Source organism: Lynx canadensis, chromosome E2, assembly GCF_007474595.2.
Source record: "Lynx canadensis isolate LIC74 chromosome E2, mLynCan4.pri.v2, whole genome shotgun sequence".
Lineage (NCBI taxonomy): Eukaryota > Metazoa > Chordata > Mammalia > Carnivora > Felidae > Lynx > Lynx canadensis.
The window spans coordinates 57,454,517-57,469,661 of record NC_044317.1 but is presented as its reverse complement, the minus strand read 5'-3'; the positions used below and the strand labels follow the sequence as shown (position 1 = coordinate 57,469,661).

The following is a 15,145-nucleotide window of genomic DNA, read 5'->3' as shown; positions in this document are numbered from 1 at the left end:
TGGGGGATTTGGTTTTCTGTGAGTCCTTTACCAGGTGCATGGACAGGAAGTGCCTTCTTCCTGTTGTTTTTGCTGGCTTCATGGTTTCACCTGACGAACAACTTTCAACAAGATCCAACGTGTAAACTTTTTATTTCACAATGAGCATCTTTTGTGTACCAAGAAACGCTGTCCACCCCAAGGCCGTGGCAGTAATCTCTAGATTACTGTTATTTTCTTCTAGAAGTCTGAGTCTTTTCTAAACCCGCTGTACCCACAGGGAAGGGGGACTTCCTGTAAGAATTCACTAAGAGCAACGCCCATGGTAATGATGGTAAGAACAACAACAGCTAATATTTATTGAGCTTATGTGATATTCCAGATACACTTTCAAAGAGTTTACAAGTACCAGACGCAGTCACCACAACAGCAGGATTAGGTGTAATTATCCCCATTCCACACATAACGCACAGGGGGTACCAGGTCACTTCCCCAGTGAATCACAGGGAGTAAAGCAGTGGGATGGTGACGATAATGGGGAGGGAGTGTACCATGGTGGGAGGCTCTCCCGCATATGTTACATTGGCAGAGTTATTCCCCAGAACAAGTCTGAAATGAGACAGACATCGAGTGGTACTAGGAGGCTTCTATCCACTCACTGCACTAACCAATTCAGTAAAAAAAAAAAAAAAAAAAGTCTACACAGGGTATACGGTGATCACTAAGAAAAAGTGATTTCTCCATTCTCCAAATCTGCCTCAAGCATGACTCCTCTGAGGTCCTGTGAGCAGAAGGGTGTCTGGTGAAGGCTTTCTCGTGTTAAATCGTATCATGGGTTTTCCTTGTGTTGTGGAAGGAAGGAATGTGGGATGGAAGTTTCTGCATGTTCTTTGTGTTCAAGAGGTTTTCCAGCAGTGTGAATTCTCTCATGTTCTCGAAGATGGTTCACATGGTGACACCCCTTCCCACACTCCTTATCTTCAAAGGGCTTCTCACCCGTGTGAATCTTCTGATGCTGCGTAAGCTGATGGCCGTGACTGAAGGCCTTCCCGCACTCTTTACATTCGTAGGGCTTCTCCCCTGTGTGAATCCTCTCATGTTTCACAAGGCTCGACCCGTAGATGAAGGCCTTCCCGCACTCCCTACATTTGTAAGGCGTCTCGCCCGTGTGGATCCGCTCGTGCTGCGTGAGGTGGTAGCCACAGTTAAAGGCCTTCCCACATTCTGTGCACTTGTAAGGCTTCTCACCCGTGTGAATCCTCTCGTGCTTCACGAGGCTCGAGCCCCAGCGGAAGGCCTTCCCGCACTCCTTGCACTCATGTGGTTTCTCACCGGTGTGGATCTTCTGATGCTGAGTGAGGTAGTTGACTCGCGTGAAGGCCTTCCCGCACTCCTGGCACTCGTAGGGCTTCTCGCCAGTGTGGATCCTCTTGTGCTGGACGAGGCTCGAGCCGCAGATGAAGGCCTTCCCACAGTCCTTACACTCGTAGGGCTTCTCGCCGCTGTGAATTCGCTTGTGCTGGATCAGTTTATACACACGGCTGAAGGTCTTCCCGCAGTCTTTGCACTCGTAGTCCTTCTCCCCCGTGTGAAACCTCTGATGCTGGGTGAGCTCGTCACCACGTCTAAAGGCCTTCCCGCAGTCCTTACACTCGTAGGGCTTCTCACCCGTGTGGATCCTCTTATGAATGACCAGGCTCGAGCCCCAGCGGAAGGCCTTCCCGCAGTCCTTACATTCATAGGGTTTCTCCCCTGTGTGGATTTTCTGGTGTTGCGTGAGTTGATTGCCCCAACGAAAGGCCTTTTTGCATTCTTTACATTCGTAGGGTTTCTCCCCCGTGTGAATTTTCTGATGCTGAGTGAGCTGGTAGCCACGACTAAAGGCCTTCCCGCATTCCTTACATTCATAGGAATTCTCCCTAGCATGAGGTCTCTGGTGTGGTCTACCAGAGGTATTTTCTCTACAAGTGGGCGTTTTCTCATGGTTGGTTATCACTTGATTCAAACAGCCCTGCTGAGGGCCCTGTGATCTTTCAAACTCACCTTCACACATCCAGTTAAGGCCCAGGGATTTACTTTTTCCATTTGAGTTCCATCTGGATAAATTTATTTCGTAAATGCCCTTTTCTGTAGGTAAACTCTTGGTCCCATATGGTGACTCCAAATCTGGGGGAAAAAAAAATAAACATATTTATTTCCTTCTAAGGAGAATGAAAACACAAAACTAACCACAAACCAAAAACCTTGTCTAAGAGAAATAAAACTTCTCTAGGAGAACAAACATGAATCCCCTAAGGGCTCTTGTTAGAATATAGAGTCCACTCCTGGGACCATAATACTTAATGAGGAAACACTGGAGATGCACACATTCCTGCTAAAGTCAGACAAGAAAAAGGAACTGTCTGTTAGACGCCCCACTATTTCCTATGAGCTGATGCAATTAAGCAGAAAGAAATCGGAGGGGCAGATCTCAAAAATAAAGATGATAAAGAACAAATCTGCAGATAATGTAATGACATACCTGGAAAATGCAGGAAAGTCAAATACACCACTAATGTAAAAAACAAGAATGTACAGTTGGGTAGCTGGGTATAAAATATTCTGAAATTATGTAGTGTCAGTCATATAATGAAAAGTAGTTCTGGACATAAAGACCCAACATCGAAGGCAATAAAAGAGACAATGTGTAGGATTCACTGTAAGAAACCTGGTAAACGCGTATAAAGGAATGTTCAGGAGGATCTGACCATCTGTGCGACGTTAACTCCAAGGGGCTGCAAAATCCTGAACATGTTCAACTTCCTGAGGTCACAACGATGCTACAAAGTGTTAAATGATCAACTGGGAGCATGCTAACAAAGCAGCCCTTTACTGTAGGAACTGGTAATTTTTTCTTTAAAGAACAATCTTTATCAGGTACAAACGGTGTCATTACATAACCAAGTAGTAGATGGAACAGTTTCTCTTTAAAATAGTGCAGTGAACAAACAAAGAAGTGGTGATAAAAGATCACCATTTTTTTAAATGTATTTTTTATTTTTTTATTTAAAAAAAAAAGTTTTTTTTTAACGTTTATTTATTTTTGAGACAGGGAGAGACAGAGCATGAACAGGGGAGGGGCAGAGAGAGAGGGAGACACAGAATCCGAAACAGGATCCAGGCTCTGAGCTGTCAGCACAGAGCCCGACACGGGGCTCGAACTCACAGACCGTGAGATCATGACCTGAGCCAAAGTCGGACACTTAACCGACCGAGCCACCCAGGCATCCCTAAAATGTATTTTTTAAAGCTCATTTTGAGAGAGACAGACAGCGTGAGTGGGGGAGGGGCAGAGAGAGGAGAGAGAGAAGAGAGAGAGAGAGAGAGAGAGAGAGAGAGAGAGAGAGAGAATATCCCAAGCAGGCCCCTCACCACCAATGCAAAGCCTGACGTGGGGCTCGAACTCACGAACCGCGAGATCATGACCTGAGCCAAAACCAAGAGTCGGACGCTTAACCGACTGAGCCACGCAGGTGTCCCTAGAAGATCACCATTTAGAATCCCTCTGCAAAAGTGGGTCTAGGCACCGAGTGTCAGTGACAGCTAAAGGCACAAAAAGAGCCATAACCAGACAACGTCTTGTGATGTTAGAACATAACCACACCCGGGAAGAGGTATTAGTGAAAATTAGACAAAAGGAGAAGGAGAAAAGCCCTCAAAGCTAGGAATCCAGCCAACTTGCACGAACGACAAAGGGCATGGGATCACGCCGTCTACACCCCGGCTACTGGAGGCTGGTCCGCAGACCAGCAGCATCCACGACACGAGAAGTGGGGTGAAGTAGAGGAGAATGGGTAGAGGGGGATGGGGTGGAGATCAGGTTCCTGGTGGTGACTTCTTCCCCACAGGCCTTGGGCCTTTGCAGCGAGCTTCCCAAATGCCCAGGGGCACACCTGCTCGCTGCCTCGATGGCACATCCCAGGCGGACCGGCTGTCACTGTCCTCTGCACGCACACCCCCCTCTCAACCCAGGCTCCCAAAAGCAGCAAGTCACATCTGGCTTAGAAATGAAAGGCCCCGCTTCCGAAAAAAGAAAGGCACATGATGTGGGACTTAAGAAACAAATCATAAGCTCAAAAATGTTTTGATGGAGACCTCGTGAAATTTCTGACAAGCTGCAAGTCAAAGTGGTCAGACTTCAGAACAGAGAAAGGATCAAAGAACAAACAGGCAGCCAGACAGGAAGGTCTTATTTTAAACTCCCAGGGGCCTTACCCCTGGAGGCAAGTACAACAGGGGGGGGTGACAGTGTGGACCCGGGCCACAACTCTAGGGTTCGATTCTTGCTTCTGCCTCCCTGTCTGACCTAGTCAACCTATGCCCAAGTATTCTCGCCTACAGATCAGACACGGCAATCGTGCCGACACCATAAGCTGGTGGGGACGAGATGAAGTCGTCCCGACACCATAAGCTGGTGGGGGCGAGATGAAGTGTTTGTACACACAGTGCTCACAACAATGCCGGGTACACGGGTACACAGTGGGCACAGTATCAGCCACTAACACTATGGCTACTGTTTTCCAAGAGGAAAACAAGACATGTCCTGAAACGTTTACAGGACACGGTCATCCAATGTTTAACTCAGGACTCAGGAATGGGAACTTTCAGCCTCACTGCAGGTAACAACGTGCAGCAAATGGAAAGTGCTCGCTTTGGTTTTACAGGAATGTTGTTCACTCGGTCTGCCTGTATGTCAGACGCTGGTTTACCAGGAAGATGAAGTTGCTGTGCGGAGCGGTTTTCCCAGGAGGTGGGTCCCCCGAGTAGCACAGTCCATCCACAGTGGTTTGGGCGGTAACATACTACCCTAATATGAAGATGGCTGTGAAATAAATATTCCAGAATCTAAATTCGCTTTGGTCACTAAGGACAGGATGCCCCAAAGGTGGGACGATCGCTGACAGAGCAGACGAGGGCGCATGACGCCCATTTTAGATGCGGCTGAGCTCAGGACACTCCTTGGGAAGGGGAAGAAGGAAGTCGGCTAGGTCCTTGGAAGGCAGTCCCGACGCTCCGGGGGGCAGGCGGCTCACCCAGGGACACCAGGTTGCTGTAGTTCTCCAGCATCACGTCCCAGTACAGGTCCCTCTGCGAGGAGTCCAGGCACGCCCACTCCTCCTGCGAGAAGTCGATGGCTACATCTGAGAACGTCACCAGACCCTGAGAACACAAACCCACACGTCCCTGATGAGATGAGGGAGCACAGGCTCAAGATGAAAGACAGGCCAGAAAGGGCTCTGTGCTGGGTCGGGCTGGACACGGACAGGACGCGGTGGGGGCTGTGACCGCAGCAGGGCCGGGCGACTGAAGAGAAAACCCACGGCCTGTGGGATGCCTCCTTACTCCAACCTGTCAATCCTGGGGCTCCTCCTGAGTGCCTGCCCCATAATATCTCAGCAACTGTGGATTCCTGGGGCACCCTTTCCATCCTCCAAGGGAAGGAAAATGCCTAGGGTTTTGTCTCCGAAATGTGAGCTCTTTTACCTTCGAAACTAGAGCTCATGTGTCGGAATGTTCTCAAGCCTCATGCTCATCATTTGCCAAGACTTTAAGCAGTCTTCCTACGTAATGAGCAGCATTTTCTTATTCTCTGGTGGGAACAGATTAAATTTACTACAGCTGTACACCTAGGTATAACCAGACAACCGGGGTTTTCCCCAATTCTGGGAGTAGATGATCATCCGGGACTTCTGTACTGGGTGACCTTCTTACCCCTCGCCACCCACCACCCCTGCCTTTTCCCCGTTCCTGACTTAGGATACTGGTGCAGATTCATGTGGATGGGAGTGTGGGTCTGGCAGGTTTCCTCGACAACACAATGCATCTCCTGGGTCCCCTGGTAACACCACGGCCCCTCAGGCCCTAAGCACAGCCCTATCCGACTCCAAAAGCCTCCTGGAGCTCGAGCTCTCACCGCACACTGACACTGACCAGACAACGTGAACGTTCCCTTTTCTCGGCCTGAAAAAAGACCAGTGGAGAACGGGGAGAATTTTAGTTTTTGCATGTGGTCACATGGGACCACCACCTCCAACTCCTCAAACCACAGACGTGGCCCAGGTATTTCTCTCAAGGGACTTTCCTCTTCCGCTGCTCCCCCGTTACTCCTGACAAAAACGTGAGCACACAGGAGACAGTGAAATCACTAGCTTGGGGGTGAAGTGACCATTAGCCATGCGGGGGCACAGGGCTGTATGGCATTGTCGTTCACCAGAACAGAAGACCCGAGGTGGTGGTGGGGGGGCAATTACAGGGGCCTCAGTCAGGCAGGAGGCTTCAGGATAACTCATAAAAATATCCACAGGACCTAAACATCACATTTCAAGAAGGAGAGAGAAAAACATACTTACGTGGGCCATAGTTTTAGAATCAAGAACTGATCAGTCCTCTTGGGGTTTCTTTTACCAAAGACACAAAATCCAGAGAAGCCAGAGATATACGAGAAAAAAAGAGGCATTAAAACAAGTGCACCTTGGTCCCCAAATGCCGACATACAACCTTCCTGCTCCTCTTTGTTTCCAAGCCCCGCCCCCGCATTCCTCTCCCACAATATGCACATATCAACATGACACATCCGGAGAGGATACAGAGGAGTCTGCGCAAAAAGGGAAATCGCTCTCCCCGAAACCCCCAGAAACCCAGCTGCACACACACATTAGAGCGGCTTGTAGTTATGGTTTTGCCTTGAAGTCAGACCTACTCTCAGCTGTCATTTCTCAAGATAACTCTTTTACTTTTTAAATTTTTATTTTTTTAAGTAATCTCTACCCACAGCGTGGGTATGAACTCAACGACCCCCAGATCAAGAGTCGCACGCTCCAATGACTGAGACAGCCAGGCGGCCCTCAACATCATTTTTTCAACTGCAGCGCACGGACAGTGTCGTGTTAGTGTCAGGAATACGCAAGTCTGTATCTCACGCTGTGCACACAAGTGTAGCGGCCCTGTTACACTTGTTACAATGCCGCTGTGTTCCCTATGCTGTCCCTCTCATCCCTGTGACTCTCTCCAGGGCTGGAGGCCTGTACCTGCCCACCCACCCCCCCCCCCCCCCGTCCCTTCCAGCAACCATGCTTGTTGGTGTTCTGCATTTATGGGTTTGTTTCTGTCTTAGTTTGTTCATTTGTTTTATTTAGATTCCACATATAAGTGAAATCATATGATATTTATCTTTCTCTTACTTCACTTAAAACTCTTTAGGTGCATCTATTTTGTTGCAAATGGCAAGCTCTCATTCTTCTTTCTCTTTTGCTCTCAACTTTTTTTTTTTTTTTTTTTAAACAGTGAGAGAGGACAAGAGCTGGGGAGGGGGGCAGAGTGAGAGAAAGTATCTTAAGCAAGCTCAATGCTCATCACAGAGCCCAACTCAGGGCTCGATCCCACGACCCTGGGATCATGACCTGAGTGAAATTAAGAGTCGGGTGCTCAACCTACTGAGCCACCCAGGTACCCCTGCCCTCAACTTCCAAGAGGTGACCTACATCACACCTGATGAGAGTGTCTTTGTTTTGGTGCCTCTGGTTATACCCAACTAGTCTTAGGGCAGGAACTGGCTACACAAGAAAGGCCAACCCAGGATATTCGGGGTGGGTGCTTTGGGTCATGATCTGATAATGAGATTAGCATGGAGACAATTAGTCAATCATGCCTGGATGATCAATCATTCAGTCAACCAACCAGGCCTGTGAAAACTCTGGGTGTTTGGCAATACTCTATGCATACTGTCCTACGTCCCTGTGACAGGGAATCCAGTCCTAACTCCATGGGGAGAGGACACTGGACACTGGAAGCTTGTTAATCTGCATCCTTCCCCTGTAATTAACTGTAACTATGAGACAGTTCTCAGTGAATCCTAGGAATGCTTCCAGTCCTGATTTATTGAACCTGAAAGTCATTTCGGGAAAGTCCTGAACTTGGGTTGGTGTCAGGGCTGAAGGTAACCCTGTGTGGATCCCGTGCCCTCAAATCTGTTCTGGCCTCTAGATGGGGTGAGGTTGGTCAAGACACGACAGGTGGATACAGTGAAGGAAAGGCCACCACGTTCAGCACTGAGTCCAGAAAAGCTGACTGCATCGAGTACGATGTAAAAGAGTAAATGTTCATGAAATGCTAAGTTGGGAGAAATCCTTAAAAGACAGGACTACTTCGGAGATATTGGCAGCAGAAAAATCAGTCTACCAAAACAGAATAATACAGTTGCAGTATTTTATATATGAACATATGTATGCGTATACAGATACACACAGACACAGAATAACCGTAACACATCAATAGAAACAGGAAACACAGAGAAACAGAAAGAAAAAGCCCGGAAAGTTATGCATCCCTTATGCAGAAAAGAGCTAATGGAGCAGGTTTGAAATTTCTTGGCCCTTGGCTGGACTTCCGGAGGGTCCCCGCCACTCCCTGACAAGGCGGCTCACTGCTCTTAAAATGTAGAAACCATGTGGTTTATACGGAACCCTTGCTTTCCTCTGGGGGTCTGCAATTCTGGGATGTACCAGGCAGACGGTGCCTCTGTGACTGGGCCCTGATGAGCTTTTCTGGTGGACGACACTTCACATGTGCTGCTGTCACTCAAGCTGGGGGATTAAGCATGTCCTGGGTCACTGCACTGGGAAGGCGCTCTTGGAAGGGTGTGCCTGGATTCCTCCCGACATTGTCCCATGTGCCTGTCCCTCGGCTGACTGTGCTGTGTGCCCTGTCACCGGATAAACCCTGGCCACAAGCAGGACTGACTGTTGAATCCTGTGAGCCCACTCAGAACCACAGAACCTACTGGTGGTCCTGGTGACCTGAAACCCGTCTGATCTTGATTTTCTCCTTCTTTTCTTAACGTTTGGTTATTTTTGAGAGAGACACAAGAGCGTGAGCAGGAGGGGTAGAGAGAGAGAGGGAGACACAGAATCCGAAGCAGCCTCCAGGCTCTGAGCTGTCAGCACAAAGCCCGATGCAGGGCTCAAACCCACAAACCGTGAGATTATGACCTGAGCTGAAGTCGGACACTTAACCAACTGAACCACCCGGGCGCCCCATGATCTTGATTTTCTTAAGTACACCTCACTTGGTGTGTAACAGCAGGTGTTGGTTGGATGTATATACATGTGTGCGTTTCTTTTAAGTTCATTAAATGGCAGGGCACCTGGGTGGCACAGTCGGTTAAGTGTCCGACTTCAGCTCAGGTTATGAACTTGTGTGGTTCGTGGGTTCGAGCCCCACACAGGGCTCTGTATTGACAGCTCAGAGCCTGAAGCCTGCTTCAGATTCTGTGTCTCCCTCTCTCTCCTCCCCTCCCCTGCTCACACTCTCTCTCAAAAATAAACAAACTTTAAAAAATTAAAAAAAATTCATTAAATGGCCGTTGGACTCTCAAACAACAGAGAAACTTCTTTTTTAAAGTCTCTTTTTGACATGGTGGGAAAAAAAGCTCAGAATACATGATCTTTGCATTATTTTACGCATTGACTTTTATTTCCTTTCACTTCCTAATACGTAAACCAGCTCTTTGGTGCATCCCCATGCCCACACATGCTGGGGCACCGACTAGAAACAGGACCAGAATTCCAAGGGGTGCTCTGCAGACATTGACAGCTGTCTCACTGGAAGGCTGAACTGGACTTCTGAACTTGGCCTTCCAGCCACGGTGTCCTGTGCACAAATGCTAAACCACCTGACCCTGTCAGTCTTCACTTTGCATCAGACGTCATTACAGACGACCTGTAAGGTCTAAAACTCGGGTAGCAAATTCCATTTTACTCCACACACAGCCCATGCATTCAGTTATCTGGTCATGACCTGACAACCGTGAGAATGATTCTCTCCTTCCCAGCACCTTTCGGAGCATGTCACCTACGAGTCTCCACAGACCCTGACTGCAGGCTGCCCAGGGCTTCCATTCAGTCTCCCTTTCGGGCCGGGTTATGGGCAACGTGCAGGTAATGATGTGCTCAGTCATCGCTCGTTCCCAGTGCTCACACCACAGGGTCAGGCCCCTTGTAGGCACTTAACAAAGATAGGAGTTTGATGCAAAATTCCTCTTTTGGGAACACTTATCCCAAGGAAACAGAAAGAGGTGTACAAATATGTGTACAAGAATGTTGAGGACTTTTTAAAAATGGGACAGCTTTAGAAATGTTTTGAGATAATTGTCGACTCACATGCAGTTGCAAGAAATAATACAGAGGGAACCTGTGTACCCTTTACCCAGCTGACCCCAATGGTAACACATCACAAAACTACAGGACAATGTAACAATCAGGACATTGATACGGATGTAATCCATCAATTTTATTCAGATTTTCCAGAGAATTGTTTTAAAAGATGGAAAAAAAAATAAAAGAAAGAAATAGAAATAGCTCATGGTAGAGGACAGATGAAATAAATTATGGTCTGTTATAATGGCATATAATACATTTACTAACAATGATACTGACTTATATTCCTTAAGAAAAAAAATTAAGGTAAGTTACTAAGTGAAGAAAACAGGTTTAATAAATATGTGTAATCTGGGAGAAGAGGTCTTGGTGAAATTAAGACTAAGGCCCTGTGGTCTTTTAGGATGTGAATCTGAGCTCTGACAGTTGCTAACCTCCCACTGTCTGTTCCCCCATGGGTAAGACGGGGGTAAAAACAGTATCGGGCAGGTAGGACTGCAGCAACTATTAAGATAATCTATATAAAACACAATAATATTAACAGTTACTTAATACCAGTTAGCAGCTATGATTGAAAATCAGTCACATCACACTGTTTTTATGAAAGGAACTCAAGCGTGCCTTTTCCTTTCTTCTACTGAAAGGTGCTTCTCAAACCTGTTTCTATATAATCCATGCTAACAATTTTCCGAGCCTCTTGGGAAATGAAATTCTTTTAAATCATCAGCAAAAAAACATTCTGAGACACACAAGGAGAACATGAGGGACAGACCGGAGTCTGCATGGAAAATCCGGCTCAGAATCTAACCTGAGAAGGTGTCAAACTGACAGCACGCGGCTGGACCTCCTACTCCATTGTCAGGGGAGATTTCTGCCACCTTACACCTTTCTCACGTATCTGCCCGTGCAAATGTTAGAGTACAGCTCGTATCTGTAGTAAGTCAGTACTTATAGTCACGTTCTGTGAAAGGAAAATTCAAATCTTACAAAATCTAATTTTGAAAGCCTGTCTGTGTTGATAATTTGTTCATGGAATTAATTTTAAATGATGCCTTTCTAATCCTTGAAGGTGTAAATATGTGAGAGATTTTTTTTCCTAAGCAAGATGAGGATCACTGGAACACTTCTCTCCACATGCACACAGGTACAATGGGACCCACGGCTGACTTGGACGCCTCTATAAACTAACATCTGGAGAGTCTATGGCTCACTTACGTTATCACTTAGCAGGATCCAGGACTCTGAGGACAAAAACCACACATGTATGCACAGACAGGGAGGGAAGGGCTGGGCACATACATACCAAAAAATCAACAGCAATTAGCTCTGGATGGTACAGTTATGGGTAATTTCGAGTTTCTTCTTTACGGGCTCCTTAGGGAACTGAAGCTTTTGCGGCAGGCCTGAATTAATCCCATGATAAGAAACATAAGAGTCCCAAATTAAAAAAAAAATCAACAAAGAGAAAGACCATAATCATGGGGGAGTGGGTATATTGCAGTCATCAGGGGAACGCTGGGTGGACAGGCCTGTGACAGGCAGGAAAACGGTCTCCCCAAGATGTCCATCCACATCCTTGCCCTGGAGCCCGTGAATATGTTACATTACAGAGCAGAGGGGAGCTAGGGCCCAGGTGGACTTGGGAGTTGCTCCTCACCTGACCTCAACACAGGGAGGTACCCTGAATTTTGCCAGGTGGGCCCAACGTAATGCAAGGGTCCTTACAAGTAAGTGAGGGGGTGATAAGAGAGAAAGACCTGACCACTCAGGCAGGGTCAGAGTCACTGGGATCCAGTAACTGGGGTCCTGAAACACAAGGCTGTCACTTAGGGAGACAAGGTCTTTGGAAACAAAGGAACAACTTCACAGTGGAGAAAACTGACAAACTACCTCAACCAGATGATCAAGTTCAAACTCAGCCATCATAAATCGTGATGTATTCTTGCCATGACAAGATGAAAGCAATGTGATCTTCCACCCCCAAAACCATACACCCAGTCCAATCATGAGAAAAGCATCAGGTTCCGAGAGAGGGGCATCCTACCAAGTACCTGTACCTCTCAAAACCGTCAAGGTCATCAGAAACAAGGGAAGTCTGAGAAACTGTCTCAGCCAAGAGGAGCTTAAGGGCACATGACAGTGAAATGTAATGGGATCTCCTGGATGGCATCCTGGAACAGATGAAGAACATTACGTAAAAACTAAGGAAATCTGAATAAAGCACAGATTTCAGTTAATGATAACATATCAAACCTGGCTCATCAACTGTGAATTAATATCCCACCCTAACGTACGTTGTTAATGGTGGGGGAGACCTGGGCATTCTCATACTATCTTTGCAATTTTTCTGCAAATCTCAAACCATTTTAAAAATTAACATGGAGAATATGCAACCTGTAGCCCGCAAAACATGAACTATTTAATATGTGACCTTTCACGGAAAACGTCTGTGAAACCCTGCTCTAGACCCAGAACTCACACACAACGTCAAACTACGTTGCTTCTTACAGTTAAGACAGAGAGGCAAGTGAAACCCAGGAAAACAAACGGAGGCTGTCCAGACCCCCAAAAAGATGGGGATAATACAACAAATCTCGACTTATTGCTTCCTGGAAAAAAAGTCCCTGCCTTTGATGAAAAGACCTTTGTTCAAGCCCCACTTTTAAGAGCATCACAAAGCTGGTAACTTTCTCATTCGCTGGCCCAAACCCTCAAAACTTCTCTGTTCTTATTTTGCTCTGGAAGTCAGGCCTGTGGTTAAAGACCGACGAAGTCTAGTGCTTGATTCCACCTTACAAGTCAGATCGTCCTGACCAAAGCACCCTCTAAAATAAAGCACCACAGGGAACCTCTCCACTGCAGTCCTCTGTTCTGTGTTGTGTGCATACACCTGCCTGACCCCCATCACACCTCTTGGGCAAGAATGACTGAGGTTAAGTCCCCATCAGGGAGAACATTTCAGGCCAAGGAAAGCAGATATTCTGAAGTCCTAAAAGCACAAGTCATTGACAGAATAAAAAGGGTAACTCATCTGAACCTTGACTTTAAGGTGTGTAACAAGCCGTCTTCCTCCTCAGGATGCTTTTTCTGGACGACCGCTGGCCTGGGGGAAAGAGAAGGAGACACTAGGGCCTTTCTGGAGCACAAACTTAGCAGGAAACACCCTCCAAGCCCACACATCCTATCTAAAACCAATCAGGAATGAGAGGGAACTGGGATCTGAGTATTTCGGAGATTCCCGGGGACCAGGCTGGAGTAACTGGGGTTCTGACATATGAAGCAGCCCCATCTCCCAAGTCAGGGACCTCTCCCCTCCAAAGAAGGAATCTCATTCCCGAGGCCCTTCGGTCCTGTTACTGTGGTAGCCCGTAAAGTCAATACTTCGTTCTAAAACAGTCATCTCATGCTACGTCTGCGCCCTTCCTGTCGGTCACTTTCGCGGCAGGGTTCGGGCTCTCATCTCCCTCTGTGACCACTCCCCTTCCTCCCCCCTCCACCCCGGGTTGGAACGTGCTCCGGTTGGAGCAGCGACAGCAAAGCTACAGGTTGCACTGTCCCCTACTAATCCCAGCCTCGCCACCGCACATGCCGTCACGACACGCACCTTGGCCCCGCCACCCCCGCGGCTGCGCGAAGGCACCGTAACACTCCAGACCCGCCCCTCCGCCTCCCTGCTACCCGCCGCACGAAGGCACCCGTGACAGGCACGGTGGCCCATCCGACCCCCTGCCGCCCCCGCCGTGGCGCGAAAGCACCCGTGACAGGCACGCAGCTCCAGCCGGGCCCCTCCACCCCTGCGGAGCCCAGTCGCGCAATCGCGGTCCCGCCGCCGCCCCCCCCCCCGCCTCCCGCGAAGTGCGTCACAGCCTCCGAGCTGGGGCCTGCCCCCCCCGCGCGCACCGCGGCCCCGGGGACCCGGCCCCTGGCACCCCCCCCCCGACGCTCCCGCACTTCTCCCCGCAGCAGCTCCCGCAGGCCCAGGCTCCGCGTCGGGCCTCCGCGCCCGGGATGCCTTCCCCACCGCCCTCCCACGCCGTCCCCCGCGCCGCTCCTCTCCCGGGAGGCCACCCACTCACCGCTCGGGGCCCCACGACCCACTGGAAGTCGGGAGGGGGCGCGAGGGGGCGCAAGGCGCGAGGTTAACTCCGAACCGCGTCTGCGGGATGCGAAGCAGAGACGATGCTAGACCTAGCGAGCCTCTCCCAGCAGGCACGTCGCCGCGTTCCGACTTCAGAGAGGGGGCGGTGCACCGGGCCTCTGGGAAATGTAGTCCAGCAGCCCGGGAATACGCGGAGCTTGAAGCGCGGCGGCCCACTTCCCCGGCATGCAACTCTGCGCGGCCCGAAGCGCTGTGCCTCACAGACTTCTGGGAAATGTCGTTCAGGGGAAGGACTCGCGGAAGGATGGGGGGGGGGGGGGGGGGGGGCGGCGCTCCCAGCGTGCATTTCGGCCTCTACGTAAGGATGGCTCGTCGTCTGTGTGATGTCGCTCGTTGCCAAGGGGTTGATTTTAAGAGTAATTGAGACTTTTCTCTCAGACCATTATTTGACTTATGAAAAACAAAAACAAAAAGCCCAAAACAACGTTTTTTCCCCCTAATGCTGACGTTCCTTATACAGCCGTTAACTGGGACATTTCTTTCCTTATGCAGTGGGACTATGTGGTTCCACTCTAGTATTGGTCCCATCGTAAAAGCAGCACGTTTGCCTCTTTAATCACCACTTTGTAACCGAATCAATTGTTTTAAAAACTACCTTGAATGATGATGATGTTACTTACTTTTGGCTTTTTCTTGTAGGTTCATTTTATTCGTTCTCTATTCCAGATGCAGCATCAGTCACTTTCTCCAAAAAGCCTGGACTCCTGTTGTTTGGAAAGAACATTAGAGAACACAAACTCCGTACTCTTGGGCTGACACTGCTTTTAGGTGCTTTTGGTGAACAGAGGTAGGAAAAGAATTCTTGTATTCCTGT

The 15,145-nt window shown here is 48.7% G+C and overlaps 1 protein-coding gene across 8 annotated transcripts; it reads right to left on the bottom strand.

Moving 5' to 3' along the window:
* Nucleotides 1–305: 305 nt before the first annotated feature.
* Nucleotides 306–14,395, bottom strand: ZNF331 (zinc finger protein 331). Of its 8 annotated transcripts, XM_032591386.1 has the most exons (7): nt 14,249–14,395; nt 13,210–13,275; nt 12,224–12,343; nt 11,476–11,575; nt 6,369–6,416; nt 5,052–5,178; nt 306–2,145 (listed from the first exon to the last, which is right to left on the bottom strand). In XM_032591386.1, exons 5-7 carry the CDS (start codon nt 6,375–6,377, stop codon nt 809–811), a joined length of 1,473 nt encoding a protein of 490 aa, XP_032447277.1. In that variant the 5' UTR covers nt 6,378–6,416; nt 11,476–11,575; nt 12,224–12,343; nt 13,210–13,275; nt 14,249–14,395; the 3' UTR covers nt 306–808. The 8 variants fall into 8 exon arrangements, with proteins under 8 accessions (XP_032447277.1, XP_030154167.1, XP_030154165.1 ...); XM_030298307.1 differs by having other exon boundaries at nt 12,230–13,275; XM_030298305.1 differs by having other exon boundaries at nt 11,476–12,343.
* Nucleotides 14,396–15,145: the final 750 nt, after the last annotated feature.